This window comes from Camelus bactrianus, chromosome 29 (assembly GCF_048773025.1).
Source record: "Camelus bactrianus isolate YW-2024 breed Bactrian camel chromosome 29, ASM4877302v1, whole genome shotgun sequence".
Taxonomy (NCBI): Eukaryota; Metazoa; Chordata; class Mammalia; order Artiodactyla; family Camelidae; genus Camelus; species Camelus bactrianus.
The window spans coordinates 19,642,488-19,656,497 of NC_133567.1; the positions used below are offsets into that span (position 1 = coordinate 19,642,488).

The window sequence follows — 14,010 nt, forward strand, 5'->3', positions numbered from 1 at the left end:
AGAGTCAAAAAAATAGGAGAACAAAATAGTGGCATTAGAGCCAAAAAAGGAGACAGTCAGCTACTCCAAACACAGAGTATAGAGGACTCAGGACCGAGCAGGGGCTAAGAGACAAGAGCTGGGAACAGCACCGCGTTCTCCCAAAATTCACACATTGAAGCGCTGACCCCTTGTCCATTTGTGCATGTGTCCATTTGGGCAGCTTCACAACACTGAATTTAAAAAGGGAATACAAGAAATACCAGTAGAGAGCATTACTCTTTCAAGTTTTAAAACATGTACTTTCAAATGCTCTCTTGCTTCAGGAATTTCTAGCATTCTGGTTAAGGGAATCCTGGGGAGGTTGTCCTTGATCTGGGTTAAAAACTGTATCTTGTAGTTCATTTTACACACAGGTTAATGCAACATGGCTTTAAAGGGACCCAGTAGTCAGCATTACCTATTCTGCAAGAAAACTTACTACCGTTACCCTGAAAAAACAACAAATCTTCATTAATAGATAATGGATGGGAAAAGCCATAAGAATGAAAGAGTGTTTCGTCCATTCCAGGGAAATTTTATGAAAGACTGTATCTCTGGTTTCTCTTTTCCTCTCTGTCCTTCTGTTTTTTGGCTAATTCCCTAGAAATGAGGCACGTGGAGTTTCAAGCAGTCATACCTTAGGCTGACCGTCCCTCTGGGTGGGGAGGACAAGACGGTGTGAGTGTGCTGTCTCTGCTCTCCAGTGCCCACTGGATGACTGTGGGTTGGGGACACCTGGTAAACACAAGGAAAACAGAGTTGACTGGGCAGGCTCTCCTCCTCATGCATCTCGTTCACCTCTGCTGTGCGGGCAGTGGTACCCGACCCTTAGACACGGAGGTGAGGTACTTCCTTCCCAGAGACCACATGTTAAAATGGATGGGGTGACGCTCACAGCAGAATTCAAACACATCCCCAACCCGGAAAGACCCAGCAACAATGAATACTTTACAAATCTCCATGACTTCACGTCTCTGCTTTCCAAGTTGTCCATGGTAACATAGTTTCACTTGAGTAATATTTTAAGCCGTCAAGCATATATATTCCTATTCCAAGCCTCACCGATCTCTCTTTTAAAGAAGAAAAATATCTAGAGAGGTTAAGAGAATTGTCTCAAGTTAACAGCTAGTCAGTGGCAACACCCAGGGTGGGCCTCTGCCTTCTCAGTTAGATCATCCATAGCCAAATAATAGATGGCTTCTTGCATGAGATGCCCACATGGCAGACTCTGGGGTCTGAACAGGGATAAAGGCAAGAAGCAAAGAGCCTGGACAGAATGAATGTCATCCTTTCAGTACTCACTATGTGCCAGGCTCTCTGACAACAGCTTTATTTTTCACACTACCCCATGTGATAAGTACTCTGACTGGCCCCATTTTACAGATGAGGAAACTAAGCACAGGGAGGTTAATAACTTGCCCAAGGTCATGGAACGTATGATGGCCAGGGCATGTGTTTAACCTCCCCTGGCCCCCTGCCTCTCAGGTCCCTCTTGTTCTCCATTCCTCTTGGATTTCTAAATTTTTAAAAAAATTTTAAAGCATTGAGAGAGAGTAGAGCTAGGTGAAGAACATTTTTTGTAATAAGCCTTCTTGTCTTTGTTCTGAAATAAAACAAAAGCCTTGGAAAACGGCAGCTTCCCCCGTCCCTTTACTTTTATTTATTTATTTATTAAAGATAAAGCAGGTTGCATTTATTTTTTTTGGGGGGGGAGGGTAATTAGGTTTATTTATTTATTTATTTTAATCGAGGTACTGGGGATTGAACCCAGGCTCTTGTGCGTGTTAAGCATGCATTCTATGACTGAGTTATACCCTCTCCTGCCCTCACCTTTATCTTTAAATAGCAATGGACTGCTAATACAGTGTAAAACCACACAGATGGGGAATTCTCTAGTGAAAGGATAAATCAGAAGCTCACACAGGATTTTAAATGTGGGAAACCTAGTTAATGCAGCTACTCTACATACTTTCTGTCCAAAGCTGTAGTCTAGAACATCCCTGATAACCAACAGATAGTGAAATTAGGGACTCTGTGAAAAGTCCAGGGGCTTGAGATGAGACCAGAGACCAGAGATGTCCACAGTGTCCCCAGGGAGAAGCACTTTAAAATTTAACTGTTGAAAACCGAACAATACGAGGCATCGTGGCTGGCATCCTACCGTGTAAGACATTCAGGAACTTAGGAGGAAAAGTAGCCAGTGCAAAAGCACTCGGAGTGATTCACTATACGACAGAAGGAAATGACGCAATTAATAAAACAAAGGAGAAAACACTCAATTTTGGCTAGTCAGAGAGGTAATTTGAAAAGAAGTCTGAACTGGGCTGTTCCATCTACACATTATACTTGTTTTCACACCAGATGAGCAGTATGGGGTCTGCTCTTGAAAATCCTTCTCAAATCAAAGACAGGAATGAACAGAATTCAGAACAGCAGGTCTCCACAATTCTGTAATTGTAGCTGCCTCTCTAGGTCACAAAGGTTGTCTCACATGTCATATTGAGAGCCACTCTGGGTCTCATTATGTCTATCAAAAAAACAGAAGGTCACCCAAAGGACTGATTGTTTACCTCCGGCACCCACCTTGGGGAATCGTTGTTCTGCCACAAACAAAACGAACACCTACATGTCTAAACGGTTCTCTCTCTTTTTTTTTTCCATTTTTGTAAATTCCTTTAATAGATGTTTCCTTGAATATATACAATATAAACATCCCATCTAAGCAAAGCACACCACAAGTGTATAAAGCAGCTATAATTTTAATACACATTTGCATATATTCTCTCATTTGACATTCACTAAAATATAAAAGCCCATTGACTTCTGTATTATTAATTAGGCACCAGAACCCTACGAATATCATACATTCAGAGTCTATGACTCCAAGCCCTTGGATATCGCTGCCATGCTGCCAGGGTTTCTGGCCATTATAAAGAAAATTAAAATTAAGGAAAATCAATAAAGCTATGTCCTATGAGGGGTAAAATTCTTTTCAAATACTCAGGTAAAATATTAAAAGATGAAGTAAAAACATGTTTTCACTTGTGTTTAAGTCTCTGAATTTTGATTATATTAAAATTTTTCTTTGACTTATTCCCTATTGATACTGCTAATCACTAGTCTGTGAAGTAAGCTGTTCTCTTTTAACGTTTACTGATGAGGTCACCCATTGTATTCTTGCTCTTTGAAAATGACCAGCAGTGACCGCTGTCTGTGAAGCAGGCACCTTCCATAATTACTCCAGATCCATGATACTGTTTTTAAAAAAAAAGTCCAATTCCAGGAGTATTTTCTGGAAGCCGCAAATTCCCAAATCGCCTGCCAGCAGGATACTTTCTCTTGCTGGCCGTTCCTCTAGGGAATTTAATAAATATTCACTGACAGAACACAGCAAAATTGACTGAGCCATTTTCATTTTTATCAGCTCCACGGGAAGCCTTAGTATTGGCTGGAGACCTCTGGGAATCGCCAGCGGTTGCAGTAAGAAGCTTTTGTGAGGTCCTTAGGGAGAGGGGTGAAGAGGAGAAAATAAGGTTAATATCTATTATCATAAGCCCCTTTCTGAACCTTATCAGGAGTTATAAACCCGCATGAGCATCAGCAGTGTGGGGTCTGTGGATATTCTGTGATAAGCTGTAAAAGACCCAATATCTTTTTAAATAAATTGTTAAGAATCAAGTAAATTCATGGTGCATTTTCAGACACCAATTATTTAATACATCAAATCGATATCCACTACTTAAACCCGACGGCATACTTCAGCACTCATTTATTTGCAAATCACCCATCAGCGTGGATTATTCAGGTTTGGAAGAAAAAAAGTGACTTCAGTTTCTATTATTTGAACCTTCAGAATGACATACCCACGAACAATAATTTCAAAGCCAGATTCTTATCAAGTCACTCCTAATGATGAACGCTGTTTGCGGACAGGGTGTCTTTCTTTTACGTTCAGGGTCTAAGTTCAGCTATTAATTTTATCAAGCCTTTGAGAAACATACAAATACATCACCCACACACAAAATCTCGGTCTATTTCCAACAAGTTGTAGATCAACAGCTGAAACTGTCTTTTAGTTTCTAAAATTCCAGTCAAGACACCTTTCTACAGAGAAGCTGAGCTTGTCTGGGCCACGAGATCCCTTGCTGAGTTTACAAATATCACTTAAAAAAAAAAAAATTCCTTCTGGCATTCTGATTTTTGTCTTTTTCTACAATTAGTCCTCTACATTTACGTTCCTTTGCCCAGATTTCTGGCTTTTGGTTTTTCTACTTACTGGAATGCCTGTGAAGGTAACTGGAGGAGATTGCCAAGAAATGCTAAAGCTGCTGCTGTTGGGGGTGAACTTGGCGGACCCCGGAATGGTCACAGGGGGTGTGGCCTGTCAAACAGAAAACAAAGTCGTTAGGAAAGAACTTGTCTCCTCAGTCTTATGCTGTCATTACCCAGGTAGGGCCTCAGAAACGACCTCCGCTATATTAATAACTTAGACTGAATTCTAACAGGAGGAGATTAAACCCAGTCAAAGACGAGTCCCTAGAGAGAAACTTTTTAGACATCCAAGCATTCTGAGGTGTAGAGGGAGAAAGCTTTGGACTGTCAATTTCTGAAAAGAAATTTGATTATACATCCATATACCTATTTTAGGACATCTGTGAGATACAATTCCTCGGGATCAAGTTGGGAAATAAACACTTTTTTAATACAGTGGCGGTGGGCTGTAAATTACAGCACTTTGGGAGGGTAATCTGGCAGTACACATCCAAGTTCTTAGCGTAGTGGCTATTTCACGTCTAGAATTTATTCTAGAGAAATGGATACAAAGCTGTTCATTGCAGAACTACGTATTATACTAAAAAACCTGGACACAAATACCCGGAAATAGGGAAAAGGGTAAGTAAATGATGATATGCCCACAGAGCCACTAAAAATGATGTTGTTCAACATAGAGAAATAGGTTTTCTATAATAGGTTTTGCATAATAGAGAAAGCAGGTTAAATTTGCATTTAGAACAATCTCTTGTCAGTAAGACAAACTGTGGTCTGCGAGACCATTCAGCTTGGAGTTAGACAAGTTAAGTGCTAACTAATAATCTCTTTTTTAACTCATCAAAAAAAAATGATGCTGTTGAAGAATACTCATTGGCATGGGAAAATGTTCATGAGATATTAAGTGGGAAGAACAAAGCATAGTGAAAAGAGTACTATGATAGATTCCATTTAAAAAAAATGAGCATATTTATGCACCTAGAACAGTCTCGAAGGACATACCAAAAACACTAACCAATGGGCTTTCTTGTTGTTGGGACTAGGGACAGATTTTCTTTCTTTGCTTATGTTTTTAATATTTTTATGCTGAACATTTATAATGCCTATAACAGAAATATCCCAGGATTCTGAATATATCGTTCGGGAAGAAACTTCTAGATCACTCAATGTGTGTTCCACCTCTCATTATATTGATAAGCAAAATAATTCAATTCAGTTGGATCAAGCCCATGATCTTGGACCTAAATGCAACACTGATAAACAAGAACAAGTTACTCTGTTTGACCAGCACAGAAAGAGTCAGGAATGAAATTTATTGCATCAACTAATTTAATAATTAGCTCTATTCCATGGCTCTTGAGTTGAAGTCCAGTAAATAAATGGCTGAATTCTTCCTCTACAAGTCCTTTTAGGTTTTCTACTTATAAATATAGTTGTTAGTGACACTGGTTTTGTAACTGGCAACCACTGGAAAATATTTTGGCAATACACATCTGTTCATGTTCTATCCTATGACTCAAAAATTACTCTTCTGGGAATTCAAATTAAAAAAAAAAACTGCCAGTGGCACAGAGGTATCCTAGTAGAGTTATTAATGATAATTAAAAAGCTGGACGGACTAAAAAGCAGACATTTAACAATAAGAGAATGATTAAAACAATTTGATGTTTTGATTCATTTGAATTCAGTTACATGGAAAGTGCTTATAAAGCAAAGATGGGAAAACAATTGCAAATACATAAGGAGATTTTTCTTTTAAAAAGTTACATAGGGTAGTTGAGAATTATGGGGAAAATATTTTCTTAAGATTTGAATGTATGGAAATTTTATTTAACTCAACACTTAAAAGAGTTAATCATTTCTGGGGGAAAAGGATCTTCAGCCATGTCCTGTGGGAGCAGGACTTGTCTCTAAGGTCTTCCCAGACTTTAGAGTGAAGCAAAATCTCCTGGAGGGTCCGTTAAACACAGACTTCTTGGCCCCACCCCTAGCTTCCAGTCTAGGGCAGACCCAGGAAAGTCACAGTTGTAACGAGTTCCTAAGTGATGCTGACTCGGTTGATTTGGGAAACACTGACAACCACGGCTCTAGTCTGAGTTAGCTACCAGTTTAGAAGGCAGGGCATGGAGTTCCAGATTTGGGGTGCAGGACAAAGCTGTCATTGTGCCATTGCTTTTCAGTGCTCACCTTTTCATTCATTTTACTTTTTATTTAGCAGGTACTTATATCACCATGCCAGGCACCCTTCTGAGGGTTTTACAATATTAAGGGTGTTAATCCTCATAACAACCTCTCAGGGATCAGAACTTCAGTCAGTACTGGGGAGTCCAAGAATCCATAGGTTCTGTGTGAGATCTTGGCTTTAAAAGGAGAAAAAGAAAAAGCGAACTCTGCTACTAGGCTACCTCGGATGCACTTTTTCCACTGGGTTATCCTTTACTCACAGGTCAGAATGCTACTGGTTTTGGTCAGGAGGCAAAGTGATTACTCTCATGGCCTTGCCAGTCACCTGGTAAGCGTGGTCGGTGTGCACGAGGTAGAGCGTGGTGGGAGCGGAGCGGCTCAACGGTGTCATCAATTTTGTCTCAGTTTTGGCACAAGGAGCTTCTGTTCGGCTTGAATCTGGGATGGGGAAAGTGGGAGGCGAAGCCAGGGACTGGGAGGGCGAAACCGGGGCCAGGCTGCTTAGTCCATCTGCCACCGAGTCCGTGTTGAGCTTGATCTCAGTGTAGTAAAAGTCTTCCTCTCCATCGCTGTAGTCAGAGTCCCCAGCACGCCTAATGCAAAAGAGAGCAAAACTCCTACTAACCCAAGCCATTTTCTTGCCTTGAATTCTTGTGCGTGCTGTTCCTTCTGTCAGGAATTCTCTTCCTCTGTCCTGTCTGCCTGGCAAACTCTCACTTAGCCTGCAACACTCAACTGCCCCCTTCAGGGAAGCCTTCCTTAACCTCTTAAAGCAATTTCTTCATCAATTATTCAAAAATGATTTATTGAGAGCCTACTGGACAGGCACTTTTTTTTTTGGTGTCTCCTAATATTATAGTGAACAAAACATAAAGAGACTCTGCCCTGATGGAACATATAGTCTAGTGAGAGAGGCAGACAAGAAGCTCACAATGGAATGCATCAAAAACAGTAAATACCTAGGAATAAACTTACCTAAGAAAACTGTAAGACACCGATGAAAGAAACTGAAGATGACACAAACACATGGAAAGATACACTGTGTTCCTTCATTAGAAGAATTAATATTTTTTAAATGACCATACGACCCAAGGCAATCTACAGATTCAATGCAATTCCTATCAAATTACCAATGGCATTTTTCACTGAACTAGAACAAATCATTTTAAAATTTGTATGAAAACACAAAAGATCCCAGATAGCCGAAGCAATCTTGAGAAAGAACAGAGCTGGAGAAATCAGCCCTTGACTTCAGACTATACTACAATGCTACAGTAATCAATGCAGTATGGAACTGGCATGAAAACAGACACATAGGTCAATGGAACAGAACAGACAGCCCAGAAATAGACCCACGGCACTTACGGTCAGTTAATCTACAACAAAGGAGGCAAGAATATACAATGGAGAAAAAGACAGCCTTTTAAGTAAGTGGTGCTGGGAAAACTGGACAGCTACACGTACAGGAATGAAACGGGAACATTCTCTAACATCATATACAAAAAATAAACTCAAAATGGGTTAAAGATCTAAATGTAAGATATGATACCATAAAATACTCCTAGAGGAAAATGTAAGCAAACACTCTGACATAAACTGTAGCAATATTTTTTTTGGATCTATCTCCTACAGCAAAGGAAATAAAAGCAAAAATAAATCAAGGGGACATAATTAAACTTAAAAGCTTTTGCACAACAAAGGAAACTATCGACAAAATGAAAAATCTACTGAATGGGAGAAAATATTTGCAAATGATATGACTGATAAGAGGTTACTATCCAGAATATATAAGTAGCTCATTAGCTCAACATCAAAAAAAAACAAAAAACAAAAAACAAAAAACAAAAAACAAAAGACCCAAACAACTCTATTAAAAAATGGGCAGAAGAACTGAAGAGACATTTCCCAAAGAGGATATGCAGATGGCCAACAGGCACATTAAAAGACGTTCAACATTGCTAATCATCAGGGAAATGTAAATTAAAAGCACAGGGAGGTATCACCTCACACCTGTCAGAATAGCAATCATTGAAAAGAACACAAATAACAAATATTGGAGAGGATGTGGAGAAAAGGGAACCCTTGTACACTGTTGGTGGGAACGTAAATTGGTGCAGTCACTGTGGAAAACAGTATGGAGGTTTTTTTAAAAACTAAAACTAGGACTACCATATGGTGCAGCAATTCCACTCCTGGGTGTATACCCTAAAACCCCCAAAATACTAATGAAAAAAGATACATGCACCCCAATGTCATAGCAGCATTATTTACAGTTGCCAAGATAAGGAAGCAACCTAAGTGTCCATCAACAGATAAATGGATAAAGATGTGGTGTACACACACACACACACACACACAATGGAATACTACATAAAAAAAGAATGAACTTTTGCTATTTGCAGCAACATGGATGAACTTGGAGGGCCAGTGAAATAAGTCAGAGAAAGACAAATACGTATGATATGGCGTATATGTGGAATCTAAAAAATACAACAAACTAGTGAATATAATGAAAAAGAAACAGACTCACAGAGAACAGGCTAGTGGTTATCAGTAAGGAGAGGGATGGAAGTAGGGACAATATAGAGGTAGGGAATGAAGAGGTACCAACTACTACGTATAAATAAATAGGCTAAAAGGATATATTGTACAATATAGGGAACACAGCCAAGTATTTTGTAATGACTATAAATGGAACTTAACCTTAAAAATTGTGAATCACTATATTATAACCTGTAACTTATATAATATTGTACATCAACTGTAACTCAATTAAAAAAAAAGAAACCCATAAGGAAATAGATATTTAATACATCAAGTAGTGATAAATCCCAGAGAGAAAAATTAAGCAGCATTAAGAGTGTCCTTAAGCAGGGCATGTGATGGGAGGCATTCTTTTAAGTAGAGTGTTTAGACGAAGGTTCTCTGAGGAGGTGACATTTGAGCAGAAGTTTGAACGAGCTGAGGGAGAAACCCACGCGGGCACCGTGGGACGTACATGCAGTGCCCTGGGGTGGGCTGGCACTTTCCAAGAAGGGCAGAGAGGCCGGTGGCAGGCGCTCAGGGCACCAGCCAGAGAGTGGCGGGAGGAGAGTGGGGCTGAAGGCAGAGGCAAGATCGCACAGGGCTTGTAGCTCTCAGGAAAGACTGGATTTTGTTCCGAATGTGATGGAAGCCTCTGGGGATACTGAGGAATCTAAGCAACTTTTTCAAAGTTACCATCGCCTGGAGAACAGAGGACACGAGGGCAAGAGGAGGAGTAGGAGGCCGCAAGGAGGCTGCTGAGTGGCTGACAGTGGCTGGATGAGCGGTGGGCGTGGAAGTGACAGAGTTGTCAAACTGGGGACCTGATTTTAAAGGTTAGGCACTGGGACTTAACCCCGAACGTCACATCCGCTGAGCTCCCTTCGAGGTGCGTTCATTTTATTTAGTTCACTTTATTTCATTACTTGGTACCTCTCTGTAATGTTTTCTTAAAGCTCTGTCGCCTCCCTAAGACTGGTTCTCTAGGGCTATGTTTTGTTCATCCCTTGTGTCACGCCACATGTGGTGCATCTGGCATAGAGTAGGTGCCTATTAAACGTTAAATGAGTGAGTAAAGGAAGCTGACGTTGTTGGAACACAGTGATTACCAGCCTGGATCCTGGAGTCAGATTTTCTGATTCAAATCCTGACACCTTTGAGCTGTGTGTGTGATTTTGGCAGCCTACACCCTCATATAAAATGGCATAGCACAGTGCCCCCCACCCCATACCCTCAGGTTCTGCATCGGCAGATGTGGAGTGCCTACTGTATACAGAGCTTAGAAATGCACCACACACGGTGCATTTCTAAAATAAGGCTGATGTTAGAAGGCCTCAGATTTTAGCATCACCAGGAAAACTACCTTCTGGTGCTTTCACAGTTCTCCCTGAGACATAACAGTTATTTTACTTTATGCAAAACTTTCTGTGGAAAAATACAGTCGAATAAAAGATGACATTGATTCACTCTGTTAATTTCTAGCGAAATCATGCACATCTAGCCACCTGCCTTTACGGGATGGCCTCTGGACCTCTCCCTTCCACGGGGCAGCCCCAGATTTCATGACCATGTCCGGCAGGAGCAGGGCACTGACTCGGAATAACTTTTTTCCCCACTTACAATCCCTGTGTAGAAAACTGACGATTCAGATCTCCCCTTCTCCTTGGCCTTTCTGTTCAGCCAGATGGGCGGCTTCTCCCAGCCTGGTTCCACTTCCCCTGAGCTCTCAGGCTGAGGCATCTGGGGAGGTGTCTGTCCCGTATCAGGTCAGCTGGGCTTGGCTTTCTTACAAGCATACCACTGAGGACCCCAGAGAGTGGGCTGAAGAATGCACGTCTGTTCTATTCCTGTCCCCACTTCCTTTCCAGCATGGGGCAGGCCGAGTTGCTACTGGCTGCCAAGGATTACTAACAGACACACAGGCCTGGGGGAAGTTGTGCACCCTACATGGGGGCAAGTCAGGATCGGCCCCCGGTGCACAAGAATAGAGTGAGATTTAAGAGAAAGACTGTGTACTTTTCGCACTGGCATGGTTCACACTGCAGCTACGTAAGATGCAAGATGCCTATCTCGGGGCTTTGGTGTGCTCCCACCCCCCTCCCTCCATCTGCCGGCGGTCACATAACTGAGCTCATGGATCGAGGCAAAGCCGGTTTCCCTCTCCCAGTAGAAAAGAGAGCTGAGACCACAAGCTTCTATACACACACCCCAGCCTTGCAGTCCTGCTCATCCAGGCCCATTCCCAGGCAGTGGCTGGCAGGGCTGTGACTCCTAATTCACCAAGGCACTTTGAAGCGCACAGAGTAAAAAGGGAATTTTAGGGAAGCGAATACAGTGGCTGCACTTGGAATTTCACCCACCATGAGAGCACCCAGGGAGCACAAAGGAAAATGGTGTGAATGCCACTTACAGGCTACAAATACGTCAATGCAGCACGTGTTTCCGCAAGGTGAGGAATAGGATTCGATTTTTCTGGGCGGATGGACTTTAAAACAAACCCCGCAGCTCCTGATTATAGCTTCGGGAAGTTCTTTCTAAACGTTTAAGTAACTCTGAGCTATTGACAATGGGAGCTGTCCTGACAGCGAGGTTTGAGGGGAGACACTGCATTTCCTGCCCCGAAGGCTTTAGGAATAGAAGCGAGTTGCGCCCGTCAGTGTTTCCCATGTGGTGTTTCTTGGAGGATGAGGTGGACCCTCTGGCCAGGGAGCAGGAGGCCCACTTTGCTGGGCCACGCCCACAGCGCTTGGTGAATTTCCATGTGCTGCACCCTGGAAGGGTCAGGCTGTGTCCCCGGCATCCCAGCCCTTCAGGTTAGAGAGCTAGAGCCCTGCTTCTCTCCAGGCCCTGAAGGAGACCCCCACACGAATCAGCAAAATCACCTTAGGACTGGTTTTTGTTTTCTTTTCATACCACTTGTTTTTATGGACCATGCATTTCCTAAATTTATCCCTTGCTGGTCAAAGTGACTGCAGTGTTTATTTCTCAACACTCATCTTGTTGAAAGGACTCCTCTGTGTCCAAGTGTCTGGGGACTTGATCATGTGTTTGGATTCACATTATGCACACTGGCAATGACTTACATCTTCTCAAGGTCCCTTCTAAGTCCCAGAACCCGGGACAAGAGAGACCCAGAGCCTAAAGGACAAGCTGAACCACCACTGCCCCCCAGGGCATGTTGCTCAAAACTGACTTTTATCTTTCCTTAGAAAGGTTTTTCTATAACACAAGGAGAAGGGTCAGTTGTACAAATGAAAGGCTTATTTGAGCAACAGAAACTGAGAGGGCAGGTCATCAGACATCAGAGGAACCACAGCAGGAGCGCTGATGGACCCCATGGCTCCTAAACCCTTTTCAGGCCGCACCTCAAAGCCATGACCGCTCTCCATCAGGAAAAAGGCGCACATTCCCTTTGACAGACAATTTTGGGGGTCCAAGGATCCCCTACCCTAGTGTTTCATCTCTTACAAGTCACTCTCACATACATTTTATTTTTGACCCTCACACATGACCCTGCAGGAATGATACCATTAGCTTCATTTTCAGGGGGAACTGAGAGGCTCAGAGCAGTGACTCCCTTAATATCAGTTCGTAAGTATGTCAGGAAGGCTTTACAACTTCAAGTCCACGTTCTTCCCACTTGCCATACTGGCCTCTGTCATCTGTGGTGGCCACATCCACAGTGATTAGGAAGACCAGGCAAGCCCAGCCCCTATTCCTGTGTTCAGACTTTTCAAGGCACAGGGCAGAGGGTAAGTCTGAGTGCAGGCAGTCCTGGACTGAACTGACGGCGGCTACACCAGGCTCTGAAGGCAGGGCTGCCTTACCCAAGGTGAATGGTCCGGATGTGTTTCTGGATACCTGCTGCAGTGCTCAGCACCTTCCCGCAGTTCTTCCAGAGGCATTTGAACATCACCTTCATGGAGTTCTATAAAGGGGAGAAAGTGACATGAAAACTAGCCCAGCAATTTTTTTATGTCGTCCCAAAGTACTTTTTTCCTTCATTAGAGAAGTAACAGGTTCCCATTCTCTTGACTACAACTCAGCACGCCATTCTAGGAAACCCTCTATCTGGCGGGGACTGTGGTGGCCTCAGATGTTTTTCTACATCCTTCCTGAGTACTGAGACCTGCAGGAGCATTTAGTTCACTGTCATTAAGGTGGCCACAAGGTCAGTTAGGTGTTAATGGCAGTATCTAACGTTCACGGAGCGCTCGGCACATGCCAGGTGCTATGCTAAGAGTTTATCTCACGTAATCCTAAAAGATGTCTAATTATTATCATCACATTTTACAGATTCATGGAAAGCTTCAGTAAAACATAGCCCAGTCAGTGAGCCAGCTTCTAGCAAAGCTGGGGCAGGAATCCGGGGAGTCCGGCTCCGGGAACCACCCTCTCCACCAGGACACAATTCCACCTTCTTCCACAAGGATCTCAGCCGTTACCATGATCGCCACTTCATTATCTTAACTGGCTATAAATTTAGTTTTCAGTGGAGGTCATGGTGATGGTTGAATTAGACAGTTTTCTCTTCACTCTACGTATGACTTTTTCTTCCAACCCTGTGTACTCTGCACAGGTAGCTACTGGAGGGAGGTCTAAGTTCACCAAAAGAGAATGGAAAATCTGCCGCAGGAAAAATGACTGTCTCATTTGTAATGACTCAGGTCATTAGGATAAGCAACTGGAGGGCCTTTTTTTTACAGTCTGGGTTTATGGTTAAAGTTCTTGTTGATCTGCAAGGTGGCTGCACACGTGGGCCCAGAAATGTAATTACACCCAGTGGGGAGACCAGAAACTGTGCTTAAGGATGAGCATTCCCAAACCCCCTCACAGAGGGGAGGCTCGCTTTCTCCTCTACCTCTTCTTCTTTTTTAAAAGATTTATTTTTAAAAAATCTTATTTTATTTATTTAAAAAAATTTGAGAGGGGTGGATTAGACTTATTTATTTATTTATTTTATTATTATATTTTTAAATGGAGGTACCGGGAACTGAACCCAGGACCTCGCGC

General features: G+C 42.5%; 1 protein-coding gene across 2 annotated transcripts in view; it reads right to left on the bottom strand.

Moving 5' to 3' along the window:
- The window catches only part of ZNF704 (zinc finger protein 704), a 178,797-nt gene that overhangs the window by 13,274 nt on the left and 151,513 nt on the right, over positions 1 to 14,010 (bottom strand). The window contains exons 5-8 of one of the 2 annotated variants that reach the window (XM_074354861.1): positions 12,825 to 12,925; positions 6,800 to 7,067; positions 4,298 to 4,402; positions 659 to 756 (exon numbers count right to left, since the gene is read on the bottom strand). In XM_074354861.1, coding sequence (XP_074210962.1) covers positions 659 to 756; positions 4,298 to 4,402; positions 6,800 to 7,067; positions 12,825 to 12,925 — 572 coding nt within the window. Of the gene's footprint in view, positions 1 to 658; positions 757 to 2,764; positions 3,523 to 4,297; positions 4,403 to 6,799; positions 7,068 to 12,824; positions 12,926 to 14,010 lie in introns of those variants that run through there. The other variant, XM_074354862.1, reaches the window with a different exon arrangement.